At 41.7% G+C, this 12,000-nt stretch overlaps 2 protein-coding genes across 2 annotated transcripts; one reads left to right on the forward strand and one right to left on the reverse strand.

The window, feature by feature from the left end:
• LOC129185225 (apolipoprotein Eb-like) lies at positions 1-2,214 on the reverse strand. The gene is made up of 4 exons (XM_054782021.1): positions 1,709-2,214; positions 1,591-1,641; positions 692-842; positions 1-617 (listed from the first exon to the last, which is right to left on the reverse strand). The coding sequence occupies exons 2-4, from the start codon at positions 1,628-1,630 to the stop codon at positions 44-46; spliced, it is 765 nt and encodes a 254-aa protein (XP_054637996.1). The 5' UTR covers positions 1,631-1,641; positions 1,709-2,214; the 3' UTR covers positions 1-43.
• Positions 2,215-3,701: 1,487 nt separating this feature from the next.
• LOC129185138 (apolipoprotein A-IV-like) lies at positions 3,702-5,997 on the forward strand. The gene is made up of 4 exons (XM_054781856.1): positions 3,702-3,757; positions 3,834-3,885; positions 3,962-4,112; positions 5,255-5,997. Exons 2-4 carry the CDS (start codon positions 3,846-3,848, stop codon positions 5,829-5,831), a joined length of 768 nt encoding a protein of 255 aa, XP_054637831.1. The 5' UTR covers positions 3,702-3,757; positions 3,834-3,845; the 3' UTR covers positions 5,832-5,997.
• The last annotated feature ends 6,003 nt before the right edge of the window (positions 5,998-12,000 follow it).

The raw sequence follows: 12,000 nt of genomic DNA on the forward strand, positions 1-12,000 counted from the left end.
AAACTATGAGAATTGCATGCTCATGTTTCAGTTTGTAGCTGACTTAGTTGGTTTTAACGAAGGACTCGTAGAGGGCGATCAGACGGGCCTGGAGGTCCTGGGCGTAGGGGTCCAGGGTCTCCCTCAACTCGCCGACGTAAGGGGTGGCCAGGTCTTTCACCTGCTGGGCTCTCTGGGTCAGCTCCATCTGGACCTTCTCAGCCAGGGGGGTCACACTCTCCTTGAAGGTCAGCAGGTGCTGGTCCACCTTCTGCTTCAGGTCGGCGGTGTGGGGTCCGAACTGAGCCTGCAGATCAGCCACGTTCTGCTCCAGGTTGGTCCTCAGCTCGTCGCTCCTCTTCAGCAGCTCGATCTTCAGGGTCTCAGCATCCATGGTGAGGATTTGGTTGATCTCGGCCTGGAGCTGCTCCACCCTCTGCTGGACCTGGACTCTCATGGTCTCGGTGTAGGGCTCCAGCCGATCGCGCACGCTGCTCAGCTCCATGGTCACACGCTCTTTCAGCAGGTCGGCCTCAGTGCTCACTTTGGCGATCAGCTCCTTGGCGACGGGGGGCAGCTGCTCGTGCAGGGTGACAGCGTACTGGTTGGCTACGTCGGTACCTTCAGCCAGACGAGCGCTGCAGGAAAAGGAGAAAGGATCGTGAGAGGACACATCCCCTCAGCCTTAAATGACGTCCCAAGCGTGCTGTACCTCATGTCCTGTCCGAACTGAGACTTCTTGATCATTTGGAGGGTGTCTTCAGCGGTCTGGGTGGCCTTGGCTACGTACTCCCAGAAGGCATCAGTCAGAACCTCCAGCTGAGGCTTGGGGGCATCAGCGTAGAAGAGGTTGGCATTGCAGCCTGAAGCATGGAGATGACAAACATGAGAAGTGCCAACGGCGCCAGAAAAAAACGAATGCTACAGAATTGTGCCACAAAAGTGTCTCTGGTGTTGCTCTTAGGGGTCCTACACCCCAAGGTGGAACTCATTTCCTCTCATGGACCATTTTAAAGTAGCAAAATTTGGAATTCAACCAAAACTTAGAAAAGTACAAGATATACTCGTCACAAAACTGTAAAATCCTTCGAAATTCTGCCACTTTTCTCCTACGAAAGGGTCTCTGGACTTTGGAGTCAAAACCACCTGCTGAATGATCAGTTCAAAAAGGCTTCAAGGATGAACTCTACACCTGTTTGGCTTTTTCGTTTAACCTTTTCACATTGATTACTTCAAAAGGTGGACCAGCCCCAATGAGGGGTGTTAGCGAAGATGTAGCAGAGGTTTAATTAGAACAAAAACGGAATCTTTCAGAATTATGTACAAAATACCAAAGAATCGACTACCTCGTACATGACAGTGAACCCACAAAATCTGTACAGGTTGTATGTGATCTATGGCATCTGTACGTTGGACAGAGCGTTACAGTGGCTAAAGTACACATTAGCGCTTGTGAGAGACACACACTCAGTGTGAGACAAATACCACTCATTGGCATTAAAGCTGCAGACACAAAACAGTGTGTTCCCACTGTGTGTGTACTAAAAGCACTCCAGCATCAAGGTGAGGTTTTGGACATTTCCAATACACAAATGGGTGTCATTGACTCACCAGTGAAGAGGGCCAGAACCAGCACAGCAAGGACCTTCATGGTTGTTGGATCTATATAAAAAAAGATGACAAGCAGGTTAGCGTGTGCATTTAGCAGGCGGAAAGTGTCTTGTCTTACCTGTGAGAGTATCTGCGAGTGAACTCTGCAGTGCTACTGCTCAGCTGATGCTCTCCTCCAGCTTTTATAGCCAAGCGGACGCTAATGATCCCAAAGTCCAGGTGCTTGTTGCCTCGCTGTCACTCAGCCCCGCTATCTTCATTGATGTCCTCCTCACACATACAGTATGCAGCACCACATTCAGCACGTATGCTGTCATCATTGCTTTGCTGTTCATGGAACGTTTGATTCTGTCCATTTTTACTAGAATTCTTTTTTTTTAATCCGTAATGACTTGTGATGTACCGTCACAGCGCGCCAGCTAACACAGCCAGAAATGCATACATTCTCCTTCTGGGTCAAAGTTCCAATGACGGTCCCAATGAGTCAGTCGGCCCAAAGGTCAGCAGACCGTGCCACCGTCAGCCACTCAAGTAGGAACACTGGTGACATCAACACACTTTGTCCCCTAATTCAAACCCATACGGCAAACAAGTTTGATTCTCATTCTTCTTGGTGTTTGTTAGGAGAAGAAAGGCGGGTTTTCTTAGTGACGCTGACAGATTGATTGCAAGATACAAGAGGAGTGAGCCATAGTGAGCCATGGTCGCCATTTAGCTAGCTATTTGGCATGGAAACCCATATTATCATTCTAAGTTTCATATTAGATATCTAGTACAAAAATGTGCATTTCCTTATTGCCATCTTGGCACGTGTTTCCACGATCGAACGTCTTTTGTGTTTTTGGCTGTTTATTTTCATCCATGTCATTGCTTGTGTTTCCCCCGGTCTTGGTCGAGGAAAGATAGTCGGGACGGTTAGTGGTAGAAGCGCCCTCGGGTGATACGCATTCAGTCCCCAAACATTCCTTTTTCTGAGGCACAGCATCCAAACAACCTGTCCTCGAAATGTGCCGAACGCAACACTGAAGAATCTGACACTGCAAATGTGAACAGGCTTACTCAGTGTCCTCAAGTGTTCGAGCAAAAGCCTGCCACACAATGAGCAGGTGCAAAATTCCCAATATATAGACCAGCAACGGAAAATCAACAAACAATACATTCTGTTCCATGCATTTCATTGGTAGTTCCGGGTGGGAGGGTTCTTGAGGCTAAGTCATTTCCTCTGTCTTCTACAGTCACCAAAAGAAGACTGGTTTTAGTGACGAAAAGTGTACAAAACTGTAAATATGCTAACATCCGAGCACACGTCTAACACAAGAATATGCCTTTAAATGTTATTTTCATATCAAGATTAACATGAGCACTTGAGTTTTTTGTTTTGTTTTCCAGCAGTTCACTTTTGTTTTCAACTTGAGAGACAATTCACGTACAAAAAGAAGTGGTTTGACATGACTCACCTGATTATTTAAACGTTAAAGGTTATTAAAAACTTTATGATGGCCACACACACAACTATTTTGTGGTGTTTTCTGCTCTACCCCGTCTCTCACTTTTGTCTCATAGGTAACAAAACGAATCAACACTTTTGTTGCCTTTGCTGCTGTTATTTATCTGTTTTCTTGTTTGTGTTTTTACAATGTGCTGTGCCATTTTGATATTTTCAAAAGGGGCCCCAGGCTGCAGTTTGGGCACCCATGGTCTTGACTAATTGGAGGTTTAATTTGGCGTATTTCATATGTGGAGTCTTCAATTTTCTACCATAACAGTTCCATCAAGAAGGCCGTAAGACGAGCTGGTCTCAACCCTGTTTCAAAGTCCAGTGGTACCAAAATAATAAAAATCGTGCATTATCTGGCCGCCATTTGCGCCCAATGATTGCTATATCCTAAGTGCCTTTTATTTGCCCTAACTACAGCAATCTTTGCTTTTGGATATAAAGAGGAAAAAGCTGCTGTCATCCGTTAAAGTCATTTATTCCAAAGATGGCTAGTACAGGTATGTGTTGTGCGCAACCTCAGTGGTCATGTGACCTATTTGTGACAACATGGCAGGGACTCCTGGACTTTGCCTCCTGGTGTACAACCGTCATGAATGCTCAGTATATATGCACACACACACTCACAGCAGCAGTACACCCTCACACACGCTGTAGCGCAACAAAGTGCGGGTGAGGACTTTGCAGGCCCAGAAGAAGCGTGCATGCAAACTGCACTTCAACTAACAATTCCCTTTTGTTTTTCCAGCAAGACGCAATCATGAGGATCTTTGTGGTGCTCGCTTTTGCTGTGTTCTCTGGTAAGTCTCAAACTCTGTAACACTTTGATGTCATTTTTAACAACAATAATACTCATCAAACATCTCCATGCTTCAGGCTGCAATGCCAACCTCTTCTCTGCCGACGCTCCCAAGCCTCAGCTGGAGGTCCTGACCGACGCCTTCTGGGACTATATCGCCAAGGCCACCCAGACGGCTGACGACACCCTGCAGATGATGAAAAAGTCACAGTTTGGAGAGGAAGTCAAGTAAGCGCCGATAACAACTGTGTTACAGTATCAGTTCACGATATTGATATTTTACAGGAGTTGAATTGTTGTTTTTGAACCAATACAGAATGTCTCCCCCAGCTGGCGCTATTTAATGCAGTATCGAAATGGGAGACTTGATAAAAAAATAGGCCAAGCCCATGTGCAAAAAAAACATTTTTCTCCGTTTAACTATTATTTGTTACATTTACGTTTAAATATTATACATTTGTGTACTTCAATTACAGGTTGCAATGTATCAGTTTTATGTATTGTGATTGCGATACTGTTTATCATGGCCAAATGCATTTGTCAAAAAAAACAAAACAATGTATATATTGTTTAAAAAAACTATATATATATATATATATATATATATATATATATATATACAGTATATAAATTACACAGATAGGTACCGTCCTTTCTTACAGTGCATCAATTACTGTAATCCAGGGATGCTCCAATCAGGGTTTTATGCTGTCGATTTATTTATGATGAGTGCTATTGGCCCGTGGTGCTGTGTAAGGGGGAAAGTTAGTACAATTCCAAGGTCCCCTGACTTCCAGGGGGCCCACAATTTTTTTTTTTAAAAAAGGGACGGAAGGACCAACATGATTTTTTTCCCATGGGGCCCAGAATTCCTGGTTGCACCCCTGCTATTGGCTACATGACATGAAAAAGGGAACCATAAAATCAACGTCATTTAGACAAAAACATATTTGACTTAGTTTTTCAAGAGAACATATATCACTCGTGAAACTTACACAGGATGAGGCGCCTTCTTTAAGGAGTTTGGATGTGAGAGTACTTAGTTTGATGGCTTTCTAGCAGACTGCCAGGTATCAGGCAGCGGGGCTCCCAGTGAAAAAGGCTGGTCATCTAGTCCCATCAATTCAATTCTTTTTCGGGTTATTTGCTTAGCCTTCTGTCATGCACATACGGGCGAGTGTTGACCAGCATTGGCTACATTCAGTGTTAAAAGGCATTTATGGACATATGCCGATCACGTGCTTTTCATGGAAATCGGCAGATATTGATCGCTGGCAGATTAACTGGAGCACCTCTACTGTAATCCAACTGATATTGTTATAACATTCTCCTTCGGTGGACTAATGCCATCTCATTGATCCATCTTGTAGCACTCGTCTGGCTGAGAGTGCCGACATGGCTAGCAGGTACGCAAGCACTCTGAAGGAGAAGCTTCCCACAGCAGCCCATGGTCTGATGACCAAGATCAGCTCCGAGGCAGACGTCTTGAGGAACGTTCTGAGCCAGGAGCTGAGCTCTGTCAGGCAGAAGCTGGAGCCTTACACCGAGGAGATGAAATCCCAGATCCAGCAGAGGGTGGAGCAGCTCAAGCAGGAGCTCGCCCCCTACGCCGACACCCTGGATTCAGACGCCCTGAGAGCGACCATCATGCAGAGGAGCGAGGAGTTGAAGGCCAGCCTGGAGCTGAGTGTCAGGCAGCTGCAGCACCAGATGGGACCCTACACCGACGATCTGAGGGAGAAGGTGGACCAGCACCTGGTCAACTTCCAAGACAGCATCGCCCCCATGGCTCACAACCTCCAGCAGGAGCTGAGCCAGGGAGCCCACCTGGTGCAGCGGATGGTGGCCCCCTATGCTGAAGACCTGAAAGAAAAGCTAGACCCATTGGCCCAGGACCTCCAGGAAAAGCTCATGGCCCTCTACCAGTCCTTTGCCCGCGGCATGTAAAAGTCAACCAAAAGTTAGAAACGTGAAACCTCATCAAATAAATATCTGAATTGTACACTACGTAATATTGTATATGTATATTACTAAGCTCAATTACTCAACTATTTATTGTTTGTATTGCCTTTTCAACATGAATAAACACAATTCTCATCAAACAAAAATGTCACACAGCTCTACTCTTTTCTACACAAATACCGCTTTCATATTTAAATTTCTATGGTTATCATCACACCTTCCCTCGTTGCCATCACCGCTGCCCTTCTACAGAAGCATCACAAAAATCAACAAAAAACAAACTGAATCATAACTTTTAGAAATAATGTAAATACAAAAAAGGTGTTATAAGAGAGGAGTTGTGCTTTCTCTCTGGGAGGCAAGTCTTATTATTTTGACTCCACGGGCTTCGTCCTGACATGTTGTGCACTACACAACAGTTCCTCCTGTTCCTCCCACGGGCATCACATTGTTGACTTTATCCAACTTGTCACGGCTCGCCGTCAATCCACACGCAGCACTCGCTGTCGGCAAGCAGGGCAAACAGTCAGCAACACCGATGACCAATAGGTCTATTATTACGGATTTGTGCCAGAAGCTCAGACGTTATTTGCAGCCAGTTTGTTTTTCAGGGTCAATACAGTTAGTCGTAAACATGTGGTCTTGTTGTGACGCTGTCTGCGTCCAACGTGGAAGGTCAGAGTCCAATGACACTGCTGCACACTCACATGAAAACAGAACAGCAAAAGACTTCTGCTCCTTGAAATTTATCTAGTTTATTCTCGCTCTAACTCACGAGCTGCTGCAGTTTTTTATGTTGCGCATCAGAATAGCAAATAAGAATCCTGACGGTTGAAGTGATATCGTTTTATCAACTATAAATGGAAAGTAAAGTTTAGGGACTGCAACATTGCTTTTTGTACTCATTTGACATTAATATCATATAAGGACACAAAAACATTGTGGGATTATGGTTCATGGTTCAGGGTGGGTTAGGGTTGTGGGGAGAGGATTGGGATTATGGTTTAGGATGGGGGTCAGTTTTAGGACTGGATGAAAAGGGGTTTTGGTCACCTGAGAGTTGGGGGTTATGGTTAGGGTAGGTTAGGGATTATAGTAGGGTCAGGTTTAGGATTTGGACATTAAGATTGGGATTAGGGTCAGGAGTAGGTTAGGTTTAGAGTAGTGGGCTCGGTTGGGCGAGGGCTAAGGAACAGAGTTCCAACAGGTGGTCAGGTTAGCTTTCGTGCCTTTGTAAAGGCCACATTTGTACTTTCCCTAGAAAATGTACAGCGTAATTGCAAGAGTCAACCACAAACAAGACTGATGTGATGTCACGTCACCATGCTCCGACATGTCTTGCCCTCTTGAAGGACTAATCACAACATCAATGCCATAAGGCATCGTAAAAGAAAGCCACGGGCCACTTTCTAATCCCCGAGCCAAGATGGATGTCTGTGATCCAGCAGCAAGGGAGGAGGGGGTGGTTGTTTTTGTCCCAGTGCGCTCTTTGAACAAGATGCGTCTTGTTTGCTCCATTTTCTAGCGATGGATCTGACTCCTTTGGATGTAGATAAGAGTTTGTAAGTGGACGACTGTGGTCTGGCTGTAATCAGCAGATGACCAGATACTCTCTTGTTGTTTTGCCTTGTTTGAGCTGGAGCCCAGACAGGATGATTACTGGATGTGGATATGTTCCAAACAGAACATGAGGCAAAAAAAGGTCACTGTAGCATTCACAAGTTTCACAAGACAATGAAGCTGCTGCCATGATTCAAAATGTGTCACAAAGATTCCTATTCTAGATGTTTTTAAACATGCAATCTCTGCGGTCAACTATCTACAGTAGGGGAGGGTTTATGTGGTTTATTGTCTCTTAGCATTCTTGCATTAGGCAGAACTCCAGGAAAGCTGCCTTGTTGCACTTAGTTGATTGTTTAGTTGTCAGTGTTGCTCGTGGTATAGTTGGTGGGTGGTTAGACTAAAACCTCAATATGAGAACTTGTGGTTTTTCCTGTTTATCGTCTATGGTGCCTGACAGGGGCAAACACACAGCAACGTCCAAACACTCCAAACAGAAATGATCCAAAATCCAAAACACACAAACACCATGAAACAAATGCAACCGGAAAAATGCTGCACATACCAACGACACACACAAGCCCTGAAAACAAAACAGAACAAAATGGAGGTTAGGCTACAAAGGGTGCCTAACTTAAAGACTTAAAGGGCCCCTGACCCCCAAAAAAAGTTTGAAAAAAACAATAACAAAATGAAAGTACTCACTTAATAAAACAGTTGTGTCCTACTGTCGTCAGATAAATAAACAACTATGAAACAGGAGTGAAGTGGTGACTTTGACACAATTTTGACATGCAGCCCCATTTGTACCGCCGCCATCTTGGTTCTGGTGTCACGAGCAGGACACGTCCAAGGAACTAGATGCAAACAAACAGCAAAGCCAAGAAAGTGACATATTCACTACAATAACACATTCAATGGTATTGTGTTGTGATGACTATGATATAAACACACAAAAAATTGGCCGCAAGTATGTTTTTTTGACTATCAGTGACACTGACAGCTCAAAGCACACTACAAAATACAATATGAGTGAGCAGTGATTGCTTATTATCTAGCCCTGGCATGAAGCCCATACTATTACTCTAAGAGTCTTAGAATAATACTTGTAAAAAAATATGGATTTACGTACTGAAAGTGACAGATCGACTGCAAGATAGGCTAGTAAGCCAAGTGACAGTGGTCCATGTTTAGCTAGTAATTCATGTCAAGAATACTTCCCGGCAACCAGGTTAAAAAAAACACTGCCATGAACACACGCAAATAAAGTGACATATTCACAACAACAACAACAACATTCACTGATAGTGCTGTGATGAGTATCACTGCCAGTGATAGCCATCGACAGTTACAGTATCAGCTCGGTCTATGCACGCTGCACATAGCTGAGGACAAGTGACAGCGATTGTTGTTTAGCTAGCAATTTGGCATGAAAACCCATATTATTATTCTAAAATTCATAGTGACGCTGCAATCAAAGACGACCTTTTGGATTTATTGTTGCACTCTACAACATATACCACACTCGCGGCCCATTGCGTCACCAAGCCAGTTACTAATCAACAAGATTCAAGATTCAAGAGAGTTTTATTGTCATGTGCATGGTAAAACAGCAGTTATACCATGCAATGAAAATCTTATTCTGTTCATTCTCCCAAGAAAAGAAAGAAAACACAAGAAAGAATAAGAACATAAGAAACTTAAACATATATACCAATAAATTAAGCAACAACAAAAAGAAGAGACATTAATACAAATAAATATACAAATAAATAAGTAAATAAATAAATAAATGTGCTATGAGTGTGTGTTGTGTGCGGCGTTTGTGAGTGCTTCGTTGAGAAGCCTGATGGCCTGTGGGTAAAAGCTGTTTGCATGCATTAGCCCAGCACTACGCTGGCTACTATAGAGAATATTAGTAGAAAAACAGTGGTTTGACTTACTGCCACCATGCCACACCTTTCCACCTTTCCACAGTTTGGTTTGGTTTGGTTTAGTTTATTTGAACATGAAGGTTACAATGGAATACATCTCATGAGTCATTTTTTTTTTCACAGTTCCACATGTCCAAAAGGAGTAGGAAGAAGCAAAGCTTATTTAATCCTACCCCTCATCCAATCTACGTCTTGTACAGTACATGTTGTTCACTTCCTGCATTCCATGTCATGTTTTCAGTGATAGTCAGAATAACACATAATAGATAACGGTAAGATAGCCCTCCCCCCCAAAAAAGAAAAAGAAAAAAGTTATATATATATATATATATATATATATATATATTTTTTTTTTTTAAATATATATATATACATGTATATATATATACACATACACATACATTAATAATAATAATAATAATGATGACAATACTAAATAAATAAATAAAAAAGAACAAAGCTTTTTTTTAAAACACAACAAAGAAAATTATTTTAAAAAAAAAAATTTAAAAAAAAAAATAATATAACAAACCTGACAGAACAATCAGGACTCTGCCTTGTATTTAGTAAACACCAACTGCTTGTATTGTTTTTTGAATGTGCTCATCTCTGTACTTTGTTTGAGTTCCTTGCTCAATCCGTTCCATAGTTTAATTCCACACACGGAAATGCTGTGGGTTTTCAGCGTAGTTCTCGTGTATAAATGTTTTAAGTTTCATTTTCCTCTAAGATCATATTTCTCTTATTTATTTTCTCTGATTGAAAAATACTTTATTAGGTTTTTGGGTAACGAGCTGTTATTAACTTTATACATTATTTTAGCGGTTTGAAAGAATACTAAATCTGCAAATTTTAATATCTGTGATTTTAAAAATAAAGGGTTTGTATGTTCTCTATACTTGGCTTTATGAATGATCCTCACCCATCTTTTTTGCAGTACAATGAGTGAATGAAGATTGCTTTTGTAATTATTTCCCCATATCTCCACACAATACATGAAATATGGTAATACTGAGGAACAGTACAGAGTGTGGAGTGATTTATGATCAGGAACATATTTGGCTTTATTCAATATAGAAATATTTCTCGCCACCTTTTGTTGTATATATTTAATATGAGATTTCCAGCTTATTTTTTCATCTATTACAACCCCAAGGAATTTATATTCTTCCACTTTTTCAATATCCACTCCATTAATTTGTATTTGGTCGTACGTGTCCTTTCTACTATTACCAAATAGCATTATTTTAGTTTTACTTAAATTCAGAGATAATCTGTTCTCAGAGATAATCTGTTCTTGTCAAACCAGTTGAACGTCTTTTGACTTTTTATTTCCATTGACGGGTCAGTATCGAAACAATTGTCCCTTGAAGTTTGCCGATATGCCGAAGCATCTGAATGGTGTCCTTTGGAAATATGAACAAGCTTCCTCTGTGTGTTCCAGCAAAAGCTCCTCCTTTTCCAGTCTCTGGTAACGGACGGTAAAAATGTCAACATTTGAGCACACATTAAACACAGGACATATGACACAGGTCAATGTTATTTTTCACAGCGAAAATAATAAGATCAACATGTGTTTTGGTGTCACGAACCCTTCAAAACATAACATTTTACAGTATTATAAACGTTAAGTCTTTCACAAAGACGTAAAGAAAATGTACCTTTTCATTCTACCAACTTTCTTGTGGGTATCTCATGCATGTTTTTAAAGACTGATATAGCTAAAGTCTGGTGCCCTCAGTAGCCTGGCTAACTGGCTTGTTCAGAAATTGCAGCATGTCTCTACATGCATGTGTTTTGGAGGTTTGTATGTGCTTTTGGCATTTGCTTTCAATCCTGCAGCACTTATGTGCGGCATTTTTCAATGGCAGCATTTCCCCATTGCATGCATTGTATGGTTTGTGTTTTTGGTTTTGTATCATTTCAGTGTTTGGAGCATTTGTATGTTGACACAGCCTCTGCAATCAAACTTCAAATGAAATGTGAGTTTACAGTTGGACAAAACAGAAGGCTACATTGCCACCTAGCGGTGATGAGCTAAAAGTGCACAGCAACGTCTTACAATTAAGGCCATAAAATTCAATTTTATCATTTTGATCACACCACCCTATAAATATGCAAAAAAAATACTTTATAATATTCTTCTTTCACATTTACTATCATGAATAAAAGAGACATTAAGTAAAAATATAAAATAATTTAAATAAATAAATGATAATTACAATTATTTTAAAAATAGGTATTTTACTTATTAATATTTGATTGTTTTGTTTACTTTCTCTGGTTACGGTAAATAAGCATCGTCTTGTCTACATTCTGCAACAACATGGCCTGTGAAATACTCACCTATGACTGACACAGTGAAAAAAACTGGCAAGACAGTGATTGCAGTAGTCATGTGACACATCATCGTTGCACGTGGGGAGGTGTTTATGCATGCGCGAACCTACCGTTGTCTGTGACTCCTCCCCCGGGACCTCTCGCACCCTATGGAAGAACCATACTCCTACAAGTCGACGTAATGATGCTGTGCAAACTGATGTAATCAACGAGTAAAGTCCTCAAGTTGTACTTCCTGATGTTTCAAACACGTGATTGAATCTTTTAACATTTTCACATAGCACCATGGGAACATGTTGAAAGGGTATGAAAGACATGGC

This window comes from Dunckerocampus dactyliophorus, chromosome 7, assembly GCF_027744805.1.
Source record: "Dunckerocampus dactyliophorus isolate RoL2022-P2 chromosome 7, RoL_Ddac_1.1, whole genome shotgun sequence".
Lineage (NCBI taxonomy): Eukaryota > Metazoa > Chordata > Actinopteri > Syngnathiformes > Syngnathidae > Dunckerocampus > Dunckerocampus dactyliophorus.

Excerpts from the sequence above, each read along its gene's own strand:
- LOC129185225 (XM_054782021.1), bottom strand. The coding sequence starts at position 1,630 with ATGAAGGTCCTTGCTGTGCTGGTTCTGGCCCTCTTCACTG. Across the intron at positions 843-1,590 it reads GGTTCTGGCCCTCTTCACTG|GCTGCAATGCCAACCTCTTC; the intron begins GTGAGTCAATGA and ends TCCATGCTTCAG. Across the intron at positions 618-691 it reads CAGTTCGGACAGGACATGAG|CGCTCGTCTGGCTGAAGGTA; the intron begins GTACAGCACGCT and ends CTTTTCCTGCAG.
- LOC129185138 (XM_054781856.1), top strand. The coding sequence starts at position 3,846 with ATGAGGATCTTTGTGGTGCTCGCTTTTGCTGTGTTCTCTG. Across the intron at positions 3,886-3,961 it reads CGCTTTTGCTGTGTTCTCTG|GCTGCAATGCCAACCTCTTC; the intron begins GTAAGTCTCAAA and ends TCCATGCTTCAG. Across the intron at positions 4,113-5,254 it reads CAGTTTGGAGAGGAAGTCAA|CACTCGTCTGGCTGAGAGTG; the intron begins GTAAGCGCCGAT and ends TCCATCTTGTAG.